Source organism: Chenopodium album, chromosome 5 (genome assembly GCF_948465745.1).
Source record: "Chenopodium album chromosome 5, dcCheAlbu1.1, whole genome shotgun sequence".
Classification (NCBI taxonomy): Eukaryota; Viridiplantae; Streptophyta; class Magnoliopsida; order Caryophyllales; family Amaranthaceae; genus Chenopodium; species Chenopodium album.
In genome coordinates, this window is record NC_137838.1 from 78,297,537 (window position 1) to 78,321,495 (window position 23,959).

The 23,959-nt window shown below is 34.7% G+C and overlaps 2 protein-coding genes across 2 annotated transcripts; both read left to right on the forward strand.

Annotated features, from left to right (window-relative positions):
- Positions 1 to 7,555: 7,555 nt before the first annotated feature.
- Positions 7,556 to 9,653, forward strand: LOC145631209 (oil body-associated protein 1A-like). Its single transcript, XM_081683300.1, has 3 exons — positions 7,556 to 7,770; positions 8,482 to 8,885; positions 9,287 to 9,653. The coding sequence occupies exons 1-3, from the start codon at positions 7,649 to 7,651 to the stop codon at positions 9,469 to 9,471; spliced, it is 711 nt and encodes a 236-aa protein (XP_081539426.1). The 5' UTR covers positions 7,556 to 7,648; the 3' UTR covers positions 9,472 to 9,653.
- A 2,009-nt stretch (positions 9,654 to 11,662) lies between these two features.
- Positions 11,663 to 13,541, forward strand: LOC145631210 (uncharacterized). The gene is made up of 2 exons (XM_081683301.1): positions 11,663 to 11,886; positions 12,969 to 13,541. The coding sequence occupies exons 1-2, from the start codon at positions 11,764 to 11,766 to the stop codon at positions 13,284 to 13,286; spliced, it is 441 nt and encodes a 146-aa protein (XP_081539427.1). The 5' UTR covers positions 11,663 to 11,763; the 3' UTR covers positions 13,287 to 13,541.
- Positions 13,542 to 23,959: the final 10,418 nt, after the last annotated feature.

Consider the following 23,959-nt stretch of genomic DNA (forward strand, 5'->3'; position numbering starts at 1 on the left):
TTACTACTATAAATAGCCATGTAATTTCACTTGTATGATGCACAAAAATATTACCAAGAGTAATACATAAAAGTAGTAATACTTCTCTTATTACCTTCTTCTCTTAATCCTCTAATTTCTATATATTTCATAACACGTTATCAGCACCATCTTCAATCAGGTATACTTATACCGATTATCCAATTTTTACAAAGATTCAATTTCCTTCACAAAATATATTTTGAGGAGTATGCTCTATAGTTGCCCATATGGGATCCTCTATACCAGAAACTCACAATATATTTCTCCACAAAATTACTCCACATTATTAGCCATGTTGATTAAAAATGAGGATATCAATACATACCTTATTTATGATACTTAGTTTGGTAACTCTCATGCATGGTTATAGAAAGTAATATATAATTACTTTTGCATGTGGAAATATTTGTTGTATGCATGTTAATAGAGTAAATTTCATGGTCACACAAATCATGTTTATACTTACTTACTTGTGCATAATTACTAAAATGAAAAAAATGATGCAGCCTTTATATTTATTTAATTTTTTAGATTACACACTTTTATGCTTCTTTCAGTTTTCGAACCCTTGACCTCATGAATAGATTAGGGTTCTCGGACCACTACGGCTTGCATCCCAGTGTGATACTTATTTACGTTTGTAAATATTAATAGTTTGATTACGATTATTTTACCAGTCTACTAGAACATTGTATGATATTTTTACAGTAGTGTAAAGCTGAAACGGATAATTTACCCCCCTATAAAAGGCGGATTACACCCCCTTATTTCACCATACAAACCTTATCCCCTCCTTAAACTTTACCCAAATTATCTCCTCTTCTTCTTCCTCCATTTACACCGGTCATACACCATGTTCCCCGTCGACAACCGACAACCACCACACCCCTTTACTTTCGAAGAAGATTTAAGGAAATTAAAACTATATTTAGTTTTAATTATGGCCCTAGTAGTTTTATTAATGGCAATGATGATTTTCATCATTTTACATAAGTAGCGCTCGGTTTTTCGACAAAGAGAATTCATGCATGTAATCTCCGTAGTACTTCAAGTTTTTTTTGTCTTCTAGGTAGATTATAAGTGCATTTTGTTATAATAAATATTTCTTTTGTCTTATCATTAATGTATGTCATTAATATTATTATTATTATTATTATTATTATTATTATTATTATTATTATTATTATTATTATTATTGTTGTTGTCGTTGTCGGTGATGTAGTGATAGTAGTAGTATTTATTGTTATTGTTATTATTATCATTGTTATTGTTATTATTGTTGTTGTCATTGTTTAACTAACGTAATTATCATGTTTAATTTTAGCTTAACTTTATGTAAATCATAATAATAACCCAAGGGGGAGAAGCAAATATGTTTTAAATGGATTATTATTATGATTACAATTTGATTACTTTAATTATCACTTGCTTAATTGGCTTAATAATAATTACCTATTTGATTGTAGTTAAAATGGGAGACTTGATGAAAAGACAATTTGACGTATTAGACTTGTCTGGACATAATTATCTTGAATGGACAGTTGATGCCCAAATGAATTTGAAGGCTCAGGGATTGGAACATACAATCAAAGAAATTACCATCCCAGGAAACGAAAAAGATGCCCCTGCTCAAGTTAAAGTTCCAACTGATCAAGAGAAAGCAAAAGCTATAGTTCTCTTAAGGCATCATTTACATAACAGTTTGAAAACTGAGTATTTAATGGTGGAAAATCCCAGAGAACTATGGGATAGCTTGAAAGGAAGATATGACCACCATAAAAGGGTACTCCTTCCTTCAGCACAATTTGAGTGGACAAACCTGAGATTTCAGGACTTTAAATCTGTCAGTGATTATAATTCATCATTATATAAAATCGTATCAATATTGAGATATTGTGATCAACCAGTCACTGAAGTACAAATGATAGAGAAAACACTCTCTACATTCCATGCTAACAACATTGTATTGCAACAGCAATATCGTGAAAGAGGCTTTGCAAAATATTCTGAGCTTATTTCTACATTATTGGTTGCTGAAAAGAATAATGATCTTCTGTTGAAGAATCACAACCTAAGACCAACTAGGTCTCAAGCATTCAATGAAACAAATGCTGTAGAAAGCTCAAATCCACCCGAGACAAATGTTGCTCATAGAGGTGGACGTGGAAAATATAATAACCGTGGCAGAGGTCGTGGAAATTTCCGCGGACGTGGTCGTGGACGTGGTTATGGCCGTGGTAGAGGCCAATTTCCCCCTAGAAACAACACTCAAAGGGGGCATCAACAAGGAAACAAAAATCAAGCCACCACAAAAGGAAAAGACACATGTTATAGATGTGGCATGACTGGACATTGGGGACGTACTTGTCGTACGGCCAAACATCTGGTAGAACTATACCAGGCTTCCATTAAAGGGAAAGAAAAACATGCCGAAACAAATTATGTTAATGAAGAAAATGTCCCTGGAATTAGCCTTGATGTGTCTGATTTCCACATAGACAATGGTGAAGCTAGTGGTGAATTTATCTTTGGAGAGAATAATCATGTTTAGATAATTCATCAATTACTATGATATGTATTATGTTTTCATTATGTACTTTTCTTGTATGTTTTTTTTTTCATGTTCAAGTTATGTACTCTTAATTATTCATTATTAATAAAGTACGTCCAGTTTAATTATCTTAAACTAATCTTATACTTATTATTTTATGAAGATATGGATCTGCCCGAAGTTGGTTCCAAATTTCAATGCCTTTTGGACAGTGGAACAACACACACTATTCTGAAGGATAGAAAATATTTTTTAAAGTTAAAATTATTTCAAGCAAATGTTAATACCATTTCTGGGTCAGCCAAGCTAATAGAAGGTTCTGGAAAAGCTTGCATAATACTCCCAAATGGAACAAAATTAATCATTATTGACGCTTTATATTCGAGTAAATCTCGAAGAAATCTTATAAGTTTTAAAGATGTGCGTCAAAATGGTTTTCATTTAGAAACAATGATAGTGGATCAAAAAGAATATTTATGCCTCACGGCAGAAAAACATGGCAAGAAACATGTGTATGAGAAATTGCCAGCATATTCTTCAGGGTTATATCATATAGATATACGACCAGTTGAAATAAATTTGATATCTAACCAGAAGTTAGATAATAAGAATCTGCTAAATTTATGGCATGATCGTTTGGGTCATCCTGGTACAGGAATGATGCACAAGATTATAGCAAATTCAGTAGGACATTCAATTAGGAATGTTAAAATCCCTCGATCAGATGAATTAACATGCTCTGCATGTTCACTTGGCAAATTAATAATAAGACCATCTATGAACAAAATTGCTACTGAATCTCCAACATTTTTAGAGAGGATTCAAGGAGACATTTGTGGACCAATTAATCCTGCATGTGGACCATTCCGATATTTTATGGTATTAATTGATGCCTCAACTCGATGGTCACATGTAAGTCTCTTATCCAGTAGAAATGTTGCTTTTGCAAAACTCCTTGCTCAAATTATTAAACTAAGAGCACAATTTCCAGACCATACAACAAAAAGAATAAGGCTTGACAATGCAGGGGAATTTACATCCCAAACATTTAATGATTATTGTATGTCGATTGGAATTGTTGTAGAACATCCTGTAGCTCATGTTCATACACAAAATGGACTTGCTGAGTCATTAATTAAGAGACTACAATTGATTGCAAGGCCATTATTGATGAGATCAAAATTGCCTTCATCTGCTTGGGGTCATGCCATAATACATGCGGCAACTCTAATTAGGTTGAGACTAACTGCTTATCATAAGTTCTCACCACTACAATTAGTTTTTGGTCGAGAACCTAATATCTCACATCTAAAAATTTTTGGTTGTGCGGTGTATGTTCCTATTGCTCCACCCCAACGAACAAAGATGGGTCCACAAAGAAGGCTGGGAATTTATGTTGGGTTTGAATCACCCTCCATAATTAAATATCTTGAACCAATGACCGGTGATTTATTTACGGCCAGATTTGCCGACTGTCATTTCAATGAGACAGTATTCCCAGCCTTAGGGGGAGAGAAAGTGGACCCACGAAAGAAAGAAATAGAAATCATTTGGAATGCAACACAATTGTCAATGTTTGATCCACGAACAAATATGTGTGAACAAGAAGTTCAGAAAATTGTTCATTTACAAAGCATTGCAAATCAGCTGCCTGATGCATTTATAGATGCAAAGAAAGTGACAAAATCACATATACCAGCTGAAAATGCCCCTGCACGAATTGAAATTCCTTCTGGTGATAAGATCATTGAAAATGAATCTCTAGCACGCCGAAAGCGTGGAAGACCACTTGGTTCAAAAGACTCTAAACCAAGAAAATTAAAAAGACCTGATGAGATCGACAATATTCCCCTTACAGAAGGTCAAGAAAGACAAAGTACAGATAAGAATAGAGAAAAAGATGATAATCCGAAAGGGGATGAACAAGATGACCATAACATCGATAACAATGAAACTTCAATAAATTTTGTTTCTACCAGGAATTATTGGAATAGAAATGATGTTATCGTAAATGAAATATTTGCATATTCCATTGCAATTGAAATGGCATCTGACGAAAATGATAGTGAACCAAGAACAGTGGAAGAATGTCGTTGCAGGCATGATTGGCCAAAATGGAAAGAGGCAATGCAGACAGAGTTAAAGTCACTCGAAAAACGAGAAGTGTTTGGAAAAATAACCCTTACACCAGAAGGTGTAAAGCCAGTTGGATACAAGTGGGTATTTGTGAGAAAACGAAATGAGAAAAATGAAATTGTAAGATACAAGGCAAGACTTGTAGCCCAAGGTTTTTCTCAAATTCCTGGGATTGATTATGAGGAGACATATTCTCCCGTAGTTGATGCAACTACGTTAAGATTTTTGGTAAGCTTGACAGTCTCAGAAGGACTAAAGATGCGATTAATGGATGTAGTAACCGCATATTTATATGGGTCACTCGATACATATATTTATATGAAAGTCCCAGATGGACTAAAATTACCAGAAAACCACAAGCCTAGACATTTACTTTCCATAAAATTAAAAAGGTCACTTTATGGATTGAAACAGTCTGGGAGGATGTGGTATAATCGTCTTAGTGAATACCTTATGAAAGAAGGGTTCAAGAATAATCAAATCAGTCCTTGTGTTTTCATTAAGAGATCACAATCAGGGTTTGCAATTGTTGCAGTTTATGTTGATGACTTGAATATCATTGGAACCCCAAATGAACTTGAAAGAACTGCAAAATACTTGATGAAAGAATTTGAGATGAAAGACCTTGGACAAACTAAATTTTGCCTTGGATTGCAAATTGAGCACTTAAATAATGGTATTTTCGTCCATCAGTCTAACTACACCGAAAGAGTGTTAAAACGTTTTTTCATGGACAAAGCGACCCCAACAAACACCCCGATGATTGTTCGATCTTTGACTATGAAATATGATCCATTTAGACCTCGAGAGGAAAACGAGGATGTCCTTGGTCCTGAAGTACCATATCTAAGTGCAATTGGGGCTCTAATGTATCTAGCTAACAATACTAGACCAGACATAGCTTTTTCTGTGAATTTGTTAGCCAGGTTTAGCAACGCACCAACGAAGAGACACTGGAAAGGAGTAAGACACTTACTACGATATCTACGAGGAACAAAAGATCTTGGTTTGTTTTATCAATCAAGGCAAGATGCCACCCTCATCGGATATGCAGATGCTGGATATCTATCAGACCCACAAAACGCCAAGTCACAAACTGGATATCTGTTCACCTATGGTGGAACTGCAATTTCTTGGAAATCAACAAAGCAAACCTTAACTGCGACATCATCAAATCATGCTGAGTTGATTGCCCTTTATGAAGCAGGACGTGAGTGTGTATGGCTAAGGTCAATGATCGGCAATATCCAAGAAGAATGTGGGATGAAAGAAGTAACTGAAAGTCCAACCATCATTTATGAAGATAATACTGCATGTATCGCACAAGTAACTGAAGGATATATTAAAGGTGATAGGACTAAACATATATCCCCAAAACTGTTCTTTACACACGATTTGCAGAAGGAAGGGAAGATAAATGTCCAACAGATCCAATCATCTGATAATCTTGCAGACTTGTTTACAAAGTCCCTACCTTCGAAGAGTGTTGAGCGGTTGGTCCACAAGATTGGGATGCGTCGTCTTCATAAACTATGTTAAAATCAGGGGGAGCATTATATGCACTGCACTCTTTTTCCCTTCGATCAGGTTTTTATCCCAATGGGTTTTTCCTGACAAGGTTTTTAATGAGGCAGTACACTAAAGCATATAGTAATGTATTGTTGTACTCTTTTCCCTTAGCTATGGCTTTTATCCTAAAGGGTTTTACCTAGCAAGGTTTTAACGAGGCAACATATACCCTATTCTGTATGGACATTCAAGGGGGAGTGTTAAGAGTTAATTAAATTAGTCAAGGTGTGAATGTCCACACTCCAATTCTTCATTGCATTTAATGTAGTAGCCAACCCTAATTGCCACCCTCTAAGGTTATAGCCCACAATGTAATAGTGGTTCTTACTACTATAAATAGCCATGTAATTTCACTTGTATGATGCACAAAAATATTACCAAGAGTAATACATAAAAGTAGTAATACTTCTCTTATTACCTTCTTCTCTTAATCCTCTAATTTCTATATATTTCATAACATCTTCAAGGTTTTGAGTTGTCCCCTACTCCCCTATTGTACGTCCTACGTCATATTACTCCAGTTACCCAGTATATTACGGTACCAACTACCAACTAGTCAACTACTCCAACCTATTAAGTTTTACTGTGCTTGATAAAATGATAAGTGGGTTGGGCTAGGCTAGTAAGTGTTGCTTCAACAAAGTCCAAAATCAGCCCAATATATTGGACTTCAATAATCCAATTCAAGGCCCAACCAAAGGTAACATAACAGGAAGTATATCGCTACAGAGTTATTTTTTTTTAACGGTGAAGTTTGTAGAAAAATTTTCGATCTTAGGGTCTGTTCTGATACGATTATTTTCAATTCACTTCAGTTCAACTCAGTATAGTTAATGAGAATATGCCCTTAATGTTGGCCCCATTAGATTTTTTACAATCTCTAAAAAATGCATTTGATCATTACTATGGTAAACTACATGATTTTATACAAAATTAAGATATTATGAAACTACTACGAACAACTAAATTAACAAGATCAATTGAAATAATTTTTCTTATAGATAATCAAAGCATGTGCGAGTCAAATATCAAAAATTAAATAAAGTAAACATTAAGAGAGTATTTGCGATACTAATTTAATCCGAAACCGGTAAGCTTTGGCTAAATCATACGAGCGTATGGGTGGCAGATCCTAAAGAAATGGCAAATTCCCAAAGAAATAAAAATAAGGCAAAGAAGCCACGTTATATCTAGATCTCCTCTCAAGCATGTACGTGTAATGTTGCATGAAAACCCAAGTGTTGAATACATCCTATTTCCCAAAAATATAAACACTACTATAGTTTTGCCTTTGAACATGAACTAACACGTACAATAATAAGTTGATCAAAAATATACAAGTGTGAGGAAAAAAAGATACAACCATACAAGATGGCAACTCATCCTGTAGTTCCCGGCGAGCCGACTAAGACCAGCACCACCATGCTCGAGACCGCCACCGCCGCGGTTCAGAAGTTTGGCCCTATAAACGCCATCCACCAACATCTCTGCGCGTAATTTTTTCTCTAATTTATTTTTGCGATGATATTTTTTTTACATGCACAATTTGAAAAGTTTTATGCATACTAATATATTATTTTGCTTATATATGTTTGCTAATGTATAATTTTGATTGTGAGTTTTTTCTAGTTATCTTCAATTAAAAAATTTTAAAATTAAAGTTGATGTTATGAACTTATATGGATAGATATTGAAATGAGTCTTAACAAGATCACACGTCATTATTGTATAATTTTTTATTTGAGATCAACATGAATATAATTGATAATGATTTTTTTTCCATAGTAATAATCGTAGCTTATTGATTAATTCGTTTGAACTTTATTTTTACCAATGAATAATCTTAACTTAATGATTACTCCCTCTCACCCTCCCAATAACTTAGTCGGCTTTGTATACATGTCGATATACTACTTTGACTTTATTTTTATGTAATTAACTATTAATGAAAATTAATTCAAAGCTTAAAGATTTGATTTGATTAATCAAAAACATATGTGTAAATCTATTTGTAATGCTTAAAGATTTAATTAATTTGCCAATATTTTGCATGCAAATCCATAATTACTACCTCTGTTAATTGTTAATTATTATATGCAACTTTGGAGTATTATTTTTAAAATATAAAATGTTCTAAAGTTACAAATAACATTTAACGGAAGTAGTACTTTAATTTCGATCTCAAAACTTTGCCCTCTCCATAGGTTCCACTTCTACGGAAATGACATGACTCGTCAAGTAGAAGCGCACCACTTTTGCGGACACCAAAACGAAGAAATGCGTCAATGCTTGATCTATGACAGCCCCGAGGCCGATGCCCGCTTGATCGGTATCGAGTATATCGTATCAGAGAACCTCTTCATGACGCTGCCTGATGCCGAGAAGCGGCTCTGGCATTCTCATGAGTACGAGGTTAAGAGTGGGGTGCTGTTCTTACCCGGGGTTCCGGGCGCTATGCAGCGCCCGGACCTCGCTAAGGTGGCTCAAACGTATGGGAAGACTATCCATTTTTGGCAGGTTGATCGCGGGGATAATCTCCCCTTAGGACTACCCCAAATTATGATGGCTTTAACTCGTGATGGACAACTCTATAGTCATCTTGCTTCAGGTATATCTTACAAATCGGAGGTTTTGATTGCATGTTTCTAATTAAATCGTAATTTATTTTAGAATATGAATTAATGTATTAGGTAACGTCCATAATGATATAGACAATATTTGATGGATGGTGGATTGCACATAGTTTAACTCTAACACATAGTTCATTTAACTGTTATTGAAAAAGAAAAAAGTTGTTAGCTAGATGTTGGCCTGGATATATAATATTAAAATGGTTTTCTTTTGTCGTCATTTTTGTAATTAAGGCTTTGATATTGTACGTTTTTCTATGACTTTTCTCATATATGCGGAGGTAAATAAAATTCCCAAATAAGGATTTATTTCCAACTAACTAAATGCAATCCGTACACTTTTTGAATTCTTGTGCTTAATTTTGCATTTTCTATATAGATGTGGAGAAGAAGTACAATGTGAACTTTGAAAAAGAAAGAGAAAATCGAGCATACATGAAGGGGTTGGAGCACGGAATCCATCCCTTGGCAAATGCAGAAGGGAAAGGCCTAAGGACGGAGCTACGAGAGGTGGACTGCAATGGTGGTGCTGGTGCTCATTCTACTCCTAGAGTTTTTGTTTAAGCATAAAATGGTAGTGATGATCGTACTATCTATCATAGATAGTATGTATGTACCAACTTTTTAATGCATATGTGTATGCTAGTGAACTTGGTATGTTCGGATATATCTTTTTTTTTTTCAAGTGTGTTTTGTAATTTTGTGTTTTCATCATATAAATGTTTGCAAGTAAATTACGGTATCAATCTAGTGCTTCAATTTTGTGTTTGGTAATGTAATGTATATGGGATAAGATCATGATATAGGACTATGGGTTCCTACTCTAAAAAAATTCCATGTGACCTCTTGAAAGTGGTGTACTCTTAAATTTGGAGATAGGCCTAATGTCGTAATGCTTTATCTTGTATATATGTTCTATATATTCAACTTATTCAAATAATATTTAGTCAATATAATTTAAGTTTGATAAAAATTAATTAAGTCAAGTAAAAATGAGCTAATTTTAACAAAAAAAAAAAAAAAAAAAAAAAAATCGATTATATACACCAACTATAAGGTAAGATGAAAGACCCTATAAAACTGGAATCTCTCACAGGTTAATTCAATATAGCTCTGCAGGTCAACGTTTGAGAGTCGAGGGGGAGATGAGGGAATCCCCCCACTCCCTTCCAAGCAAATGTATATAGTTGATGGATGGGAATCCAACTATAATTGCCGTGAACTATATGTATTGTGTAGTTGTGTTTGTGTATGTACATCCTTTATAATTGTTGTGCGCACATGTATGTGTTGCCGTGTTAGGTGTTACTAGGATACTTTCTTATCGTGTAGGAGAGCATCCATACCTTTGTTCTTCCTCCTCTTTTACCTTGACAAATATCACAATGCGTGCTACTTTTCGATTTTTCACGTAATTGGATTCACTGAACTTCTTGATTCCTATATACGGAGTATGAAACTTTTTTAAGCTATTAGCTGAACCTAACTCTTAATAAACTTTATTATATGAGTTTGTCATCTTGGAGTATTTCTAATAATTATGTTATGAGTGGCCGAGTGGGAGGTTATCCCTGTAGAAAGAATAAGAAGATGATGTATTGTTTATATTATAAACAATTGGATATGAGTTATGAAATGGGCTAAGTGTTATTTTAGACAAGTGGGCTAAGTGGCTTATATACTACGTATATTTATAATAAAAGTCTTAGCCACTTGACACAAACACGTAAGATAAAAGCTTAATATATCCGTTCTCCACCCTTTTTCTATGAGGGGAATAACCTTTTTAGAAAAATGTTCTTCGTACACGCGTAGATACATCATTTGTTTTGTTATTCCGATTAATTTTTCACCAACATGTCCAAACTATTTTAATTAAAACTTATTAATAACCATTGTTTGGACTTAAGCTAATTAAAACTATTAAACCCATTACATATTTCTCACAATACGACTAACTTATTGTTTAAATAAATAATAAATAAATAAAAAGAAGTTGCCATTTAACTATAAATTGGTGATCACTTGATGTAGGGCCTGTTCACATTGATTGAACTGAGCTAAACTGAATTTATTAGAGCTAAACTGAACTGAACTAAACCTATTAGAGCTGAACTGAACTGAACTTATTAGAGCTTAATTGAACTGAACTGAATTTATTAGAGCTGAACTGAAATTGAACTGAACTAAAATGAATATTTATAAGAGAAGGAAATTAGGAACTGAACTGAACTAAACTGAACTTATTAGAGCTAAACTGAACTTATTAGAGCTAAATTGAGTTGAATTGAACTTATTAGAGCTGAACTGAACTGAAAATAATCGTATCAGTACAGGCCCGTAATATAATAACAATAAACCATAGTCAAAGTTGATAAAAAAAAAAAAAAAGTCAAGTGTCCCAATTTTTTTTTTTTTTTTTGAAATGGAGGGAGTACTTATAGTCTGTTCTCTTCGCATTAATTTCATTTCAATTCATTTTTTAATTTCCTTTTCACATAAAATATTCAGTTCAGTTCAGTCAAGTGAATCAAAACAGGCCTTTACTAGAAAGTACTCTATTCCATATGGTTATACTCGTACATTCATACAATGATTTTTTTTTTCTTAGAAATATTTATACCATAAATTTAATATGAGATGGTTTCAACTTCCATGGTCGGAAAAATGTTAAACAAAATATGCTTTACACGTAGCCAAAGAAAATAAATTGGCCATTGACTAGAAAGTATGTCTACTCACTTCCCAAAAAGCCCAAAACCAACAAATTGAAAAGGTTCAAACAAAAAACAATACTTGGTTGCACAACAAAAACAATAACAAAAATCTCAAAACTCCAATTGCAGAGAGAGAAAGATGGAAGGAAGTGAGGAGAAAAACAGTGTCAGTCTCGAAGATTTGAAGTTAAAAATGGCGGATTTTGCTAAGGAAAGAGATTGGGATCAATTTCATAGCCCAAGAAATCTCCTTTTAGCTTTGGTAATTTTCTTAAACCCCATTTTATTTATGCTAAACCCTAGAAATTTCTACCAATTAAACCATTTTTTTTTTGTTTTCTCTTAATTTTTTTTGTTGTATTTGTGATAATACTATTTGTTTCTTGCTTTGTTAATACATTATTCAATGTAGAAATTCTTTTTCTTTTGTATATGCATTGGTTTTTTGTATTTTTAAGGGGAGCTTTCAGCAAAGTTTGTTACTTTTGCAAATTTCTGGGAAACTCAAAAACTTTTTCTAGTCACAATAATTATTGGATTTTTGAGTTTTTCTTTGCACTTTTAAAAATAGAACCTTTTTTTTTTTTTTTTGAAAAATTTATCAGTTCATTAGTATTTCAAGGATTTTTTGAATGCCCATTTGAGTTAGAATTATTGGTTTTCTGGGTTTTGGATTGTAAGATGAAAGGTGGAAAATTGAAGGAAAATACAAAAAACTCCAAAAATGGCTAAATCTTGTGGTCCTTGTACCATAGTAGTAGTAGTAGATGATCTGAGACAAAAGTACTCCTAGCTAATTGTGTGTCATGCACATAATTATAATTTTATTTAGTTTTGTGGGAAAATTGAAATTGATTATAATGTTCAAGAAAAGATGATTATCATGTTCACAATCTAACACCTAGTAAATCGACATAGTTGTCCTTAAATAATCAAGTTAACGAACGATTGATTGACGTGGGGCTCATTCGATAATTCAATAGCAAACATTTAGCAATGCTTCAATTTTTCGATATAATATGCTTATCATGTTTGTGATCCTAACATCTAGTACATTGACAAAATTATACCTTGATCAAGTCAAGGAACAATTGATTGATGTGGGTCTTGTTAAATCAAAGGAACATATTGGCTATATTGTGGACAATTTAAATGCTTATAATTTCAAGAAAAGATGTTAATCATGCTTGCTATCTAAATCTAACACCTAATAAATCAACAAAATTGTCCGTCAAACAAGTAAAGTAATATTAGACTTGTTGTTTGTTCGATAAATTGATAGCTAACATGTTAGCTATTTCGCCTTACTCTTACTGATCAGTGTCGCCGTTGATTTTCTTACAGGTTGGGGAAGTAGGAGAACTATCTGAGATATTTCAATGGAAAGGGGAGGTGCCAAGAGGATTACCAGGTTGGAAGGAAGAAGAGAAGCAACATTTAGGAGAAGAGCTATCTGATGTGCTACTATACCTTGTAAGACTCTCTGATATTTGTGGGGTTGATCTTGGTAAAGCTGCCCTTAGAAAGCTTGAGCTTAATGCCCTTAAATACCCAATTAACCTCGCTAAGGGCTCTTCAAAGAAGCTTAATTACAACAACAATAACAACAACAACCCTGTTGATAACCCTGTTGATAAAAAGCACAAGCTTAATGAATCTTAATTAAGCTTATTTGACTAGGTCACCTTTTATCATCTGTCATTTTCAGTTATATGCCCTTTTAATTTTTAGATTTTAGACTGACCCCCCCCAATTATGTTTTCCCCTTTTGATCTTTTTGGGGTGGATGGACCTGCCTTTTGGGGTTTTTAGATCCTACTATGAATCTTGTGTATAAATTCTATGATCTAATAGTAATTCAACGATTGCTTTATGAGTAATTATTCTCATGGTTATCCTTTTTGGCATTTTGAGCTATTTATTTGTGTGGTGTGATTATTGCCTTAGTGGTAACTTACTCGTCAGCTTCTCGAGTTTTATCCTTATGAAGGTTCAACTTGAACGAGTTTGCCCTGAACTTGAACGGGTTTGCCATGAACTTGAACTTTACTTGGTATAACAAGTCTGTGTAACAAACAAAATTGTGCTTGGCTCATAAAAGCGCATTCCAACTTTTGTTTAATGCATCTTCTATTATTCTTGTATTTCAACATTAAACAAATTGCCTTAGTGAAAATCTCCTAAATGTTTATAGAGGAATTACAAATTAAGTATTGTATTATTTTACATTTAGCATTAGGAATTGCAAGCAAAGCTAATACGCAGTACTATTTCTTAGGACGAAGCTTGCAAACTGCTTGTATTTACTTCACTTGAGTTAGGCTGGAGCTCAAATCTTTTTGCCAGCTGAATTGAGCAAGGTGTTTCAATCTTGAGCTTGCGTCATAGACTCATAGCTTTTCCAGTCGATCCAACCAGCCAAGTCAAACCCGAGTATTGCTTGTCTTGTTATGATCCCTAGCAAACACTTGGCCCTGGGTTGTATTTCAAGTAAATGAACCCATATACTAATGACAAAATATATTGGTATAATTGATGTCAATCAGATTTATAGTGCAATTAACATACTCTTGAGTCTTGACCCAAATTATAATATCTTGACAAATGGGTGCTTAATCTGTGCATGAATACACTCTGGGGTGGTATTGAGCCTTAGAAAAAGTCCTTCACACACATCTCTCTCTCTCTTTATCAAAGCACAGAAACAAGCTCAAAGCAGAGCTTTGATTATTTTTTTGGTTTTTATAACATTATGTCCTCTATCTGATGTACTGTAACTTTTTTCCGCTGATCTGAAGTTCTTATATTGATCAGGCTAAATTTCTTTCAAGGGATTGACATACTAGTATAAAGTTAGCCTCCCATTACTTCGGTGTCTTTGACTCTTTGCTCATTTAGCATGGAATTTCAAGTGCCTCTATATGACTAGATTTTTTTTGAGCCTTAGAAATGCTAGGGGGATGATGATTGATTAATTTACGTCTTTTCGGTGGTATATAGCACTATAATACTCAACACTCAACCAACCGAGTGGCACTTTCTAATGACATGTATTGGAGGGAACGTACCGAAGATGAGTAGTGGATTATAAGGGCTAAGCACACCAATGGGAGGGAGAAGTAGCGACAATAGCATGGTGAAGGATAGTGCGGCCAAGATGTTAGGAGGCAGCCGAGCAGCAACAAAGGGTTACAATGTCGAGTACGTTTGCTAATAATCAAATCTATCAACTCCTTTGGGAGTCGGTTTAGGTGCTTATCCGTGAGAAATAATCATTCTCTCGTGCTTGTATCAAGGCTGAAACCTCCAAAATTTCTCAAAAAGCGTGCATATTTCCTTCAATTTTGGAATTTTTTGCCTTTTTTTCACCCGGAATAAAAAATTGCCGAAATGTTTACCATGATCCCTAATACCTCCGGGAGTCCAATTGGCTAGGTGGAACCATCCAATTTGCCTTTAAACGACCAATTTACCGGTTTACAACTTGCACCGATTTCATTAACTCAAGCTTACCACGAACATTTATAAACACATATAATGATCATATATGGATCAAAACGGCATTATATGACCCCAAGATGTATCCCCTAAAATCTCAATACTTTTCGACACTGGGCCCTGAAACATTCGAAATTTCTCAAAAAACGTGGATATTAGCCTTCAATTTTGGAATTTTTGGACTTTTTTCGTCCGGATATATAAATTATCGAAATGTTTACCATGGTCCCAAACGACCAATTTATTGGTTTACAACTTACACCGATTTCATTAATTCAAGCCTATCACGAACATTTATGACAACAAATAATAATCATATATGCTTCCAAACGACATTATATGACCCTGAGATGTATTCCCTAAAATTTCAAGACTTTTTAATACTGGGCCTCGAAAACTCCAAAAATTCTCAAAAAGCGTGGATATAAAAATTGCTGAAATAAAAATTGCTGAAACTTCAATTTTTTGAATTTCTTTACTTTTTTTCGCCCGGAAATAAAAATTGCTGAAATGGTTACCATTGTCTCTAATACCCTCCGGGAGTCCAATTGGGTGGGTGTAACCATCCAATTTGCCTTTGAACGACCAATTTACCGGTTTACAACTAGCACATATTTCATTAACTCAAGCCTACCACGAACATTTATGACAACAAATAATGATCATATATGGTTCCAAATGGTATTATATGACCCCGAGATGTATCATAGAATTTCAAGACTTTTTGACACCGGTCCCCATAACCTCCAAAATTTCTCAAAAAGCGTGGATATTAGCCTTCAATTTTGGAATTTTCTGACTTTTTTTCGTCCGGAAATAAAAATTGCTGAAATGTTTACCATGGTCCCTAATATACTCCGGGAGTCCAATTGGGTGGGTGGAACCATCCAATTTGCCTTTAAACGACTAATTTACCGGTTTACAACTTGCATTGATTTCATTATTTCAAGCCTACCACGAACATTTATGGCAACAAATAATGATCATATATGGTTCCAAATGGTATTATATGACCCCAAGATGTATCTCATAGAATTTCAAGACTTTTTGACACCGGCCCCGAAACCTCCAAAATTTCTCAAAAAGCGTGGATATTAGCCTTCAATTTTGGAATTTTTTTACTTTTTTTCGTCCGGAAATAAAAATTGCCGAAATGTTTCCCATGGTCCTTAATACCCTCCAGAAGTCCAATTGGGTTGGTGGAACCATCCAATTTGCCTTTAAACGGCCAATTTATTACCGATTTACAACTTGCACGGTTTTCATTAACTCAAGCCTACTACGAACATTTATGACAACATATAATGATCATATATGGTTCCAAACGACATTATATGACCTCGAGATGTGTCCCCTAAAATATTAATAATTTTCTACACCGGGCCCCGAAACCTCCAAAATGTCTCAAAAAACGTGGATATTAGCCTTTGATTTTGAAATTTTTTGATTTTTTTTGTCCGGAAATAAAAATTGCCGAAATAATTACCATGGTCCCTAATACCCTCCGGGAGTCCAATTGGGTGGGTGGAACCATCCAATTTGCCTTTAAACGACTAATTTACCGATTTACAACTTGCATCGATTTCATTATTTCAAGCCTACCACGAACATTTATGACAACATATAATGATCATTTATGGTTCCAAACGGCACTATATGACTCCGAGATGTATTCCTTAAAATCTCATTTCTTTTCAACACCAGCCCCGAAACCTTCGAAATTTCTTAAAAAACATGGATATTAAGCCTTCAATTTTGGAATTTTTTTACTTTTTTAGCCCAGAAATATTGCCGAAATGTTTACCATGGTCCCTAATATCCTTTGGGAGTCCAATTGGGTGGGTGGAACCTTCCAGTTTGCCTTTAAACGACCAATTTACCGGTTTACAATTTGCACATAATTCATTAACTCAAGCCAACCACGAACATTTATGACAACATAAAATGGTCATTTATGGTTCCAAACGTCATTATATGACCCCGAGTTGTATCTAATAAAATCTCATTTCTTTTCGACACCTGGCCTCGAAACCTTCAAAATTTCTCAAAAAGCGTGTATATTAGCCTTCAATTTAGGAATTTTTTAACTTTTTTTCGCTCGGAAAGAAAAATTGTCGAAATGTTTACCATGGTCCCTAATACCCTCTAGGGGTCTAATTGGGTGGGTGGAACCATCTAATTTACCTTTAAACGACCAATTTACCGTTTTACAAGTTGCACCGATTTCATTATCTCAAGCCTATAACGAACATTTATGACAACAAATAATGATCATATATGGTTCCAAACGACATTAATATGACCCTGAGACGTATTCCCTAGAATTTCGAGACTTTTAGACACCGGGCCCCGAAGACTATTCCAAAATTTCTCAAAATGTGTGGATATTAGCCTTTAATTTTTGAATTTTTTGAACTTTTTTCGCCAATAAATAAAAATTGGCGAAATGTTTACCGTGGTCCCTAATATCCTCTGGGAGTCCAATTGTGTGGGTGGAACCATTCAATTTGCCTTTAAACGACCTATTTACCGGTTTACAACTTGCACCGATTTCATTAACTCAAGTTTACCACGAACATTTATGACAACATATAATGATCATATATGATTCCAAACCACATAATATGACCCTGAGAATTAATCCTAAAATTTCAAGGCTTTTTGACATCGGGCCTCGAAATCTTTAAATTTCTCAACAAGCATGGATCTTAGACTTTAATTTTGGAGTTTTTTTTACTTTTATTTCGCCCAGAAATAAAAATTGTCGAAATGTTTACCATGGTCCCTATTACCCTTCGGGAGACCAATTGGATGAGTGAAACCAACAAATTTGTCTTTAAACAACCAATTTACCGGTTTACAACTTGCACCGATTTCATTAGCTCAAGCCAACCACGAACATTTATGACAACATATAATGATCATATATGGTTCCAAACGACATTATATGATCCGAGATGTATCCCCTAATTCTTAAGGTTTTTCGACATTGAGCCCCAAAACCTCCAAAATTAATCAAAAAGTGTGGATATTAGCCTTAAATTTTGGAATTTTTTGACTTATTTTAGCCCGGAAATAAAAAATTTCTGAAATGTTAACCATGGTCCGTAATACCCTTCGGGCGTCCAATTGGGTGGGTGGAACTATCCAATTTTCCTTTAAACGACCAGTTTATCGGTTTACAACTTGCACTGATTTCATTAACGCAAGCCTACCACGAACATTTATGACAAAATATAATGATCATATATAGTTCCAAACGGCATTATTTGACCTCGTGATGTATTCTCTAGAATTTCAATACTTTTCGACACCGAGCCCCAAAACCTCCAAAATTTCGCAAAATGCGTGGATATTAGACTTCAATTTTGGAATTTTTTGACTTTTATTGGCCCGGAAATAAAAAATTCCGTAAAGTTTACAATAGTCCCTAATACCCTTCGGGAGTACACCTGGCTGGGTGGAACTATCCAATTTTCCTTTAAATAGCCGATTTACCGGTTTACAACTTGCACCGATTTCATTAACTCAAGCCTACCACGTACATTTATGACAACAAATAATGATCATATTGAAGGATTTATGTCTTCGTCGTGTGCACTTACTAGATATATAAATGGATTAAATTATGGAGATAATTAAGTTCGAACATTTGGGTCGTCTTTTTATCATATATAGGTAGAGGTACTAACGATCTTTGGGCTAGTAAAATAGCCCAAAGTCCCAAAGCCCAATTGAACGGATCCTATAAGGTCACACAAAGGGTCTAGATCGAGCACGAGAGGACAAGGCCCATGATGGGCCTCATCCTCTAGTGTGGCCGGCCATGTGGAGTAAGTTTGAGGGTTTTGGGCTTCCTAACCCTAGTCTAATTATAATGTGATTATAAATAAATTAGGTGCCTAGGGTTTGCAGTAACTTGAATTCAGTTGATCAGTAAGATCAAAACCCAAATTAGCAAACACGAGACCAACCCTCTCAAACTCTCCTCTCTCTTCTCCTCGGCGCCGGTTGTGGTGGTTCGTGGTGGTCGATCGGCTTAGTCCATTAAAGGTGGTGATCGCAGTTTTCCTCAATCATTCGACCAATCTAGTATTGGTGGACGGCTCGTTCGAAGCTCGTGGACTAAATAGAGGAGCAACACCTGGGTTCTATTCTCTCCATGATTTGTCAATCAATTGCTACGTGAAATTCACGCTTCAAAGGTATGATTATGTGTCTTGTGTGTTATGCATGTGTTCTTGGGATTAAGTACTTGATTGAATATGATTCATGATTTTCCGCTGCGTAGTACATATAAACTCCTACACATATATGGTTCCAAACGACATTATATGACCTCGAAATGAATTCCCTAAAATTTCAAAAACTTTTCGACATCGGGCTCCGAAACCGCCAAAATTTCTCAAAAAGCGTGGATATTACACTTCAATTTTGGAATTTTTTAACTTTTTTTTTGCCCGAAAATAAAAATTGCCGAAATGTTTACCATGGTCCCTAATACCCTTCAGGAGTCCAATTGGGTGGGTGGAACCATCCAATTTGCCTTTAAACAACCTATTTACCGGTTAATAACTTGCACCGATTTCATTAACTCAAGCCTACCACGAACATTTATGACAACAAATAATGATCTTATAAAGTTCCAAATGGCATTAAATGACCCCGAGATGTATCCCCTAGAATTTCAGGACTTTTCGACACCAGGCCTCGAATCCTCCAAAATTTCTCAAAAAGCGTGGATATTAGCCTTCAATTTTGAAATTTTCGGCTTTTTTTCGCTCAGAAAAAAATTGCCGAAATGTTTACTATGGTCCTTAATACCGTCTGGGAGTCCCATTGGTTGGGTGTAACCATCCAATTTGCCTCTAAACGACAAATTTGCCAATTTACAACTTGCACTGATATCATTAACTCAAGCCTACCACGAACATTTATGACAATATATGATGATCATATATGGTTCCAAACTGCATAATATGACCCCGAGATGTATCCCTTAAAATTTCAAGACTTTTCGACACCAGGCCCCGAAACCGATAAAATTTCTCAAAAACGTGGATATTAGTCTTCAATTTTGGAATTTTTTTACTTTTTTACGTTCGGAAATAAAAATTTTCGAAATGTTTATCATGCTCCATTGTAACACCCTAGAAATTCCTTTCCTTTAAAATACCTGTTTTACTCTTTTAAAATACGAAATAGGAAATTATAAGACATTACCGCCACCGTGAATACGGCTAAGGCAATTATCAATGACACACAGCGGAAGACTAATTTCAAAACCATTCAAAAACAAGTCAGCTTAAGAAATCAACCAAACGAAAGTAAAGTCAACGAAAGTCAAATAAAATCAACCTACAACTTGGAACCATTATAGGCCCTTATTAAAACCAAACCAAATTCAAAACCCTTTTCGTTAGTCATGCATAGTAATATTATCATAAATAGTTAAAGCGATAAACACATCATATACTTATGGAAACTAGCATAATATGTTCTTCACTCATGCCCATTCATGAATATGCTTCAACACATGAAAAGCTTATCTCTACCTATTTCCACTACTCTCCATTAAAAATGGGTCATCATAGGGCCAATAAACACACAAAACACTCAATCAGCAAAGCTGAGTACATAAGCGCAATTAACACACTAGCATACAATTCTCTATCAATACACTACTTACCTTGTTGCACCTATTTTTCAAGCATACCACATTCAATAAAAATTCTCACTAGACACTAAATAATTTATTTAGCGTTGATTACGCATCGAACGGGTTTCCCACTAACCTCCCCCAATAAATTGAAGTTACTGACACGGGAGCTAACCGTGCCAGCATCAAAAACCACATATAGGTGGCGGAATTCCTGCGCATAATAATAATAAAAGGAATGTACAGCGTCCTGTACTCCAGTAGAAGTTATGGTTAAATACAAAACCCCATAACTCCCCCCATATGTTCATACTCGAGGTATATACGTTCCAAGAGTTTTGGTGCGTAATCTCTTTTACTTTACGTTATTTACTGATTATTAAACTCAGTGATGAACCTCAAACCATAATCATTCAATCAACAATGATTATTCAAACAATCAAACACACCAATTTAATTCTTGAATAATTAGTGACCACATAATATTTAATGTTGAATCCTTTTTAATTCTACCTCGGTGCCAATGACACCTTAAACGCATAAAGCGCCACAAATCTTATCCCTCGGTGTTAAAAACACCTTAAGTGCACTAAGGCACCAACATACAATTTATTCCTCGTGTACATAAACACATATATAACTCTTTCCTCATGCTTATAGCATCAATAAAAATTATATGAAACATAATAAAATTCTTTTTCAATATTCCAAACCAAATTAAACATTTAGTTTAATTAAACATGCTCTAAAATTTCATTAAAACTCCATAAAGATACAATCTTTAACCTTTATTACCACTTACAATCAATGGGTATATAAAACCCCCAAATCAATTGTAAGTTAGAACCCTAAAAATCAACACTTTAATAATTAAAACCCTAACTTTTAATACTTCATAAAATCTGAAAATTTAACACTTTATAATCTAAAATTTATCATCTTTAATCATTATATTAAAATATAATTACCAAACATACTAATCATATTTAAACAATTAAAATCAAAAACCCAAATTATAAATAGTTAGAACAATAATTAAAACAAGAGGAGAGAGAATGGAGGAAGACCACCGATGGTTGTTGGGGTGGCTACAGCCGCCGGCTGCTGGTGGTCGACGGAAGGTGATCGTCCGACAAGGTGGTCCGGCGGCTGGAGGGTGACTTGGCAGTGGGTTCATGGAACCCACCCATGGACCTCACGTAAGGGGAACAAGAGAAAAAAAAATGGAAGGGAAAAAGAAGGAAAAAGAAAGAAAAAGGAAAAAGGAAAAGGGAAAAGAAAAGGAAAAATAAGGAGAAACTAACCTTTTGACTTGTTGACTTTGTGTGGGAAAATTTTGGGGATAAATGGAGTATTTATAGTGTAGAGTAGGTTAGGGTATGTTTGGGTTTCATAAAAATAATGGACTTAAATGATGAAATAGGTGGCCCAAAAGTAAAAATAGGATGATTGGGTTCATAATAAAGATGGGCTACGTTTGGATTAAATACTTATTGACCCAAATATAAATACTTGCTTTATTTATAATCCAATAATTAAAATAGTTTGACCAAAAATATATTTTATAACTAAATAAATAATTTATAAAATACATTAAAAATACGGGGTATTACATCCATAATACCCTCCGGGAGTCCAATTGGGTTGGTGGAACCATCCAATTTGCCTTTAAACAGCCAATTTAATTACCGGTTTACAACTTGCACAAATTTCATTAACCCAAGCCTACCACGAACATTTATGACAGCAAATAATGATCATATATGGTTCCAAATGGAATTATATGACCCCGAGATGTATCCCATAGAATTTCAAGACTTTTTGACACCGGGCCCCGAAACCTCCAAAATTTCTCAAAAAGCGTGGATATTAGCCTTCAATTTTGGAATTTTCTGACATTTTTCGTCCAGAAACAAAAATTGCTGAAATGTTTACCATGGTCTCTAATCCCCTCCGGGGGTCCAATTAGGTGGGTGGAGCCATCTAATTTGCCTTTGAACGACCAATTTACCGGTTTACAACTTGCACATATTTCATTAACTCAAGCCTACCTCGAACATTTATGACCACAAATAATGATCATATATGGTTCCAAACGGTATTATATGACCCCGAGATGTATCCCATAGAATTTCAAGACTTTTCGACACCGGGCCCCGAAACCTCCAAAATTTCTCAAAAAGCGTGGATATTAGCCTTCAATTTTGGAATTTTCTGACTTTTTTTCGTCCGGAAATAAAAATTGCCGAAATGTTTACCATGGTCCCTAATACCCTCTGGGAGTCCAATTGTGTAACACCCCAATAATTCTCCCTTTTCCAAACCACCTACTTTAAATAAAAATAGAGGAGAACCATTGGCATGTTACCGCCACGTGTTAAAACGTTAAGGCTTTATCAAAGTATCGCAGCGGAAATCCAACTTAAATATTAAAATAATATAGTTTAGAAACCAATAATCAAAGCTTACAAATTGGAACCATAAAGGCCCTTATTAAAACCAAACCAATATTCAAAATCCCAAAACATAATTAAAATAGTAAAACATAAATAAGTTCAACACAAAGAACGAATACTCTCAATCACACCAATCCCTTGACAATGCGTATGTCAAATCCCCGAACTTCACATCATCAAGCTAACCTGTGCAATACTGCTCCCCAATAATACAAGTGTAATAATTGGATCATCACAAGGTCATTGAAAGGCGAAGGCCATGACCAAAAGAAAACACACAAAAGCACGCAATCAGCAAAGCTGAGTACATACAAGCTACAACGTACCAAGCCTAGCATGCTCAACTAATTAAAGTAAATAAACATACAACATAAATTCATTAATCAAGACTCCACACTTAAACAATTCAATCGACTTAACATACTTGCTAATCAATTCCAAACACTTGACTCTTTATATTTAATTTAATTAATTTAGTTGGAGTAAGCAATAGACGAGGTTGTCCAATCCATCAAATCATTTTGGTCCCAAATGACCATTTAAAATAAAAGTTTAGCGCGATGCAAGAATGGGCGCGACTCCATTCTCACAAAGTTAGTCTAGGATCCCATCTAACTTTCATTATAAAATAAAAATGTAAATACCAAAAGAGAAGAGGACATGTTGATCAAACAAGCCTCGGAAAGCCACGGGCTACCACCGTGTACCCCAACCCATAATTG

Coding starts and splice junctions, on each gene's coding strand:
- LOC145631209 (XM_081683300.1), top strand. CDS start 7,649: ATGGCAACTCATCCTGTAGTTCCCGGCGAGCCGACTAAGACCAGCACC. Junction 7,771..8,481: donor ATCCACCAACATCTCTGCGC/GTAATTTTTTCT, acceptor CCCTCTCCATAG/GTTCCACTTCTACGGAAATG. Junction 8,886..9,286: donor CTATAGTCATCTTGCTTCAG/GTATATCTTACA, acceptor TTTTCTATATAG/ATGTGGAGAAGAAGTACAAT.
- LOC145631210 (XM_081683301.1), top strand. CDS start 11,764: ATGGAAGGAAGTGAGGAGAAAAACAGTGTCAGTCTCGAAGATTTGAAG. Junction 11,887..12,968: donor GAAATCTCCTTTTAGCTTTG/GTAATTTTCTTA, acceptor ATTTTCTTACAG/GTTGGGGAAGTAGGAGAACT.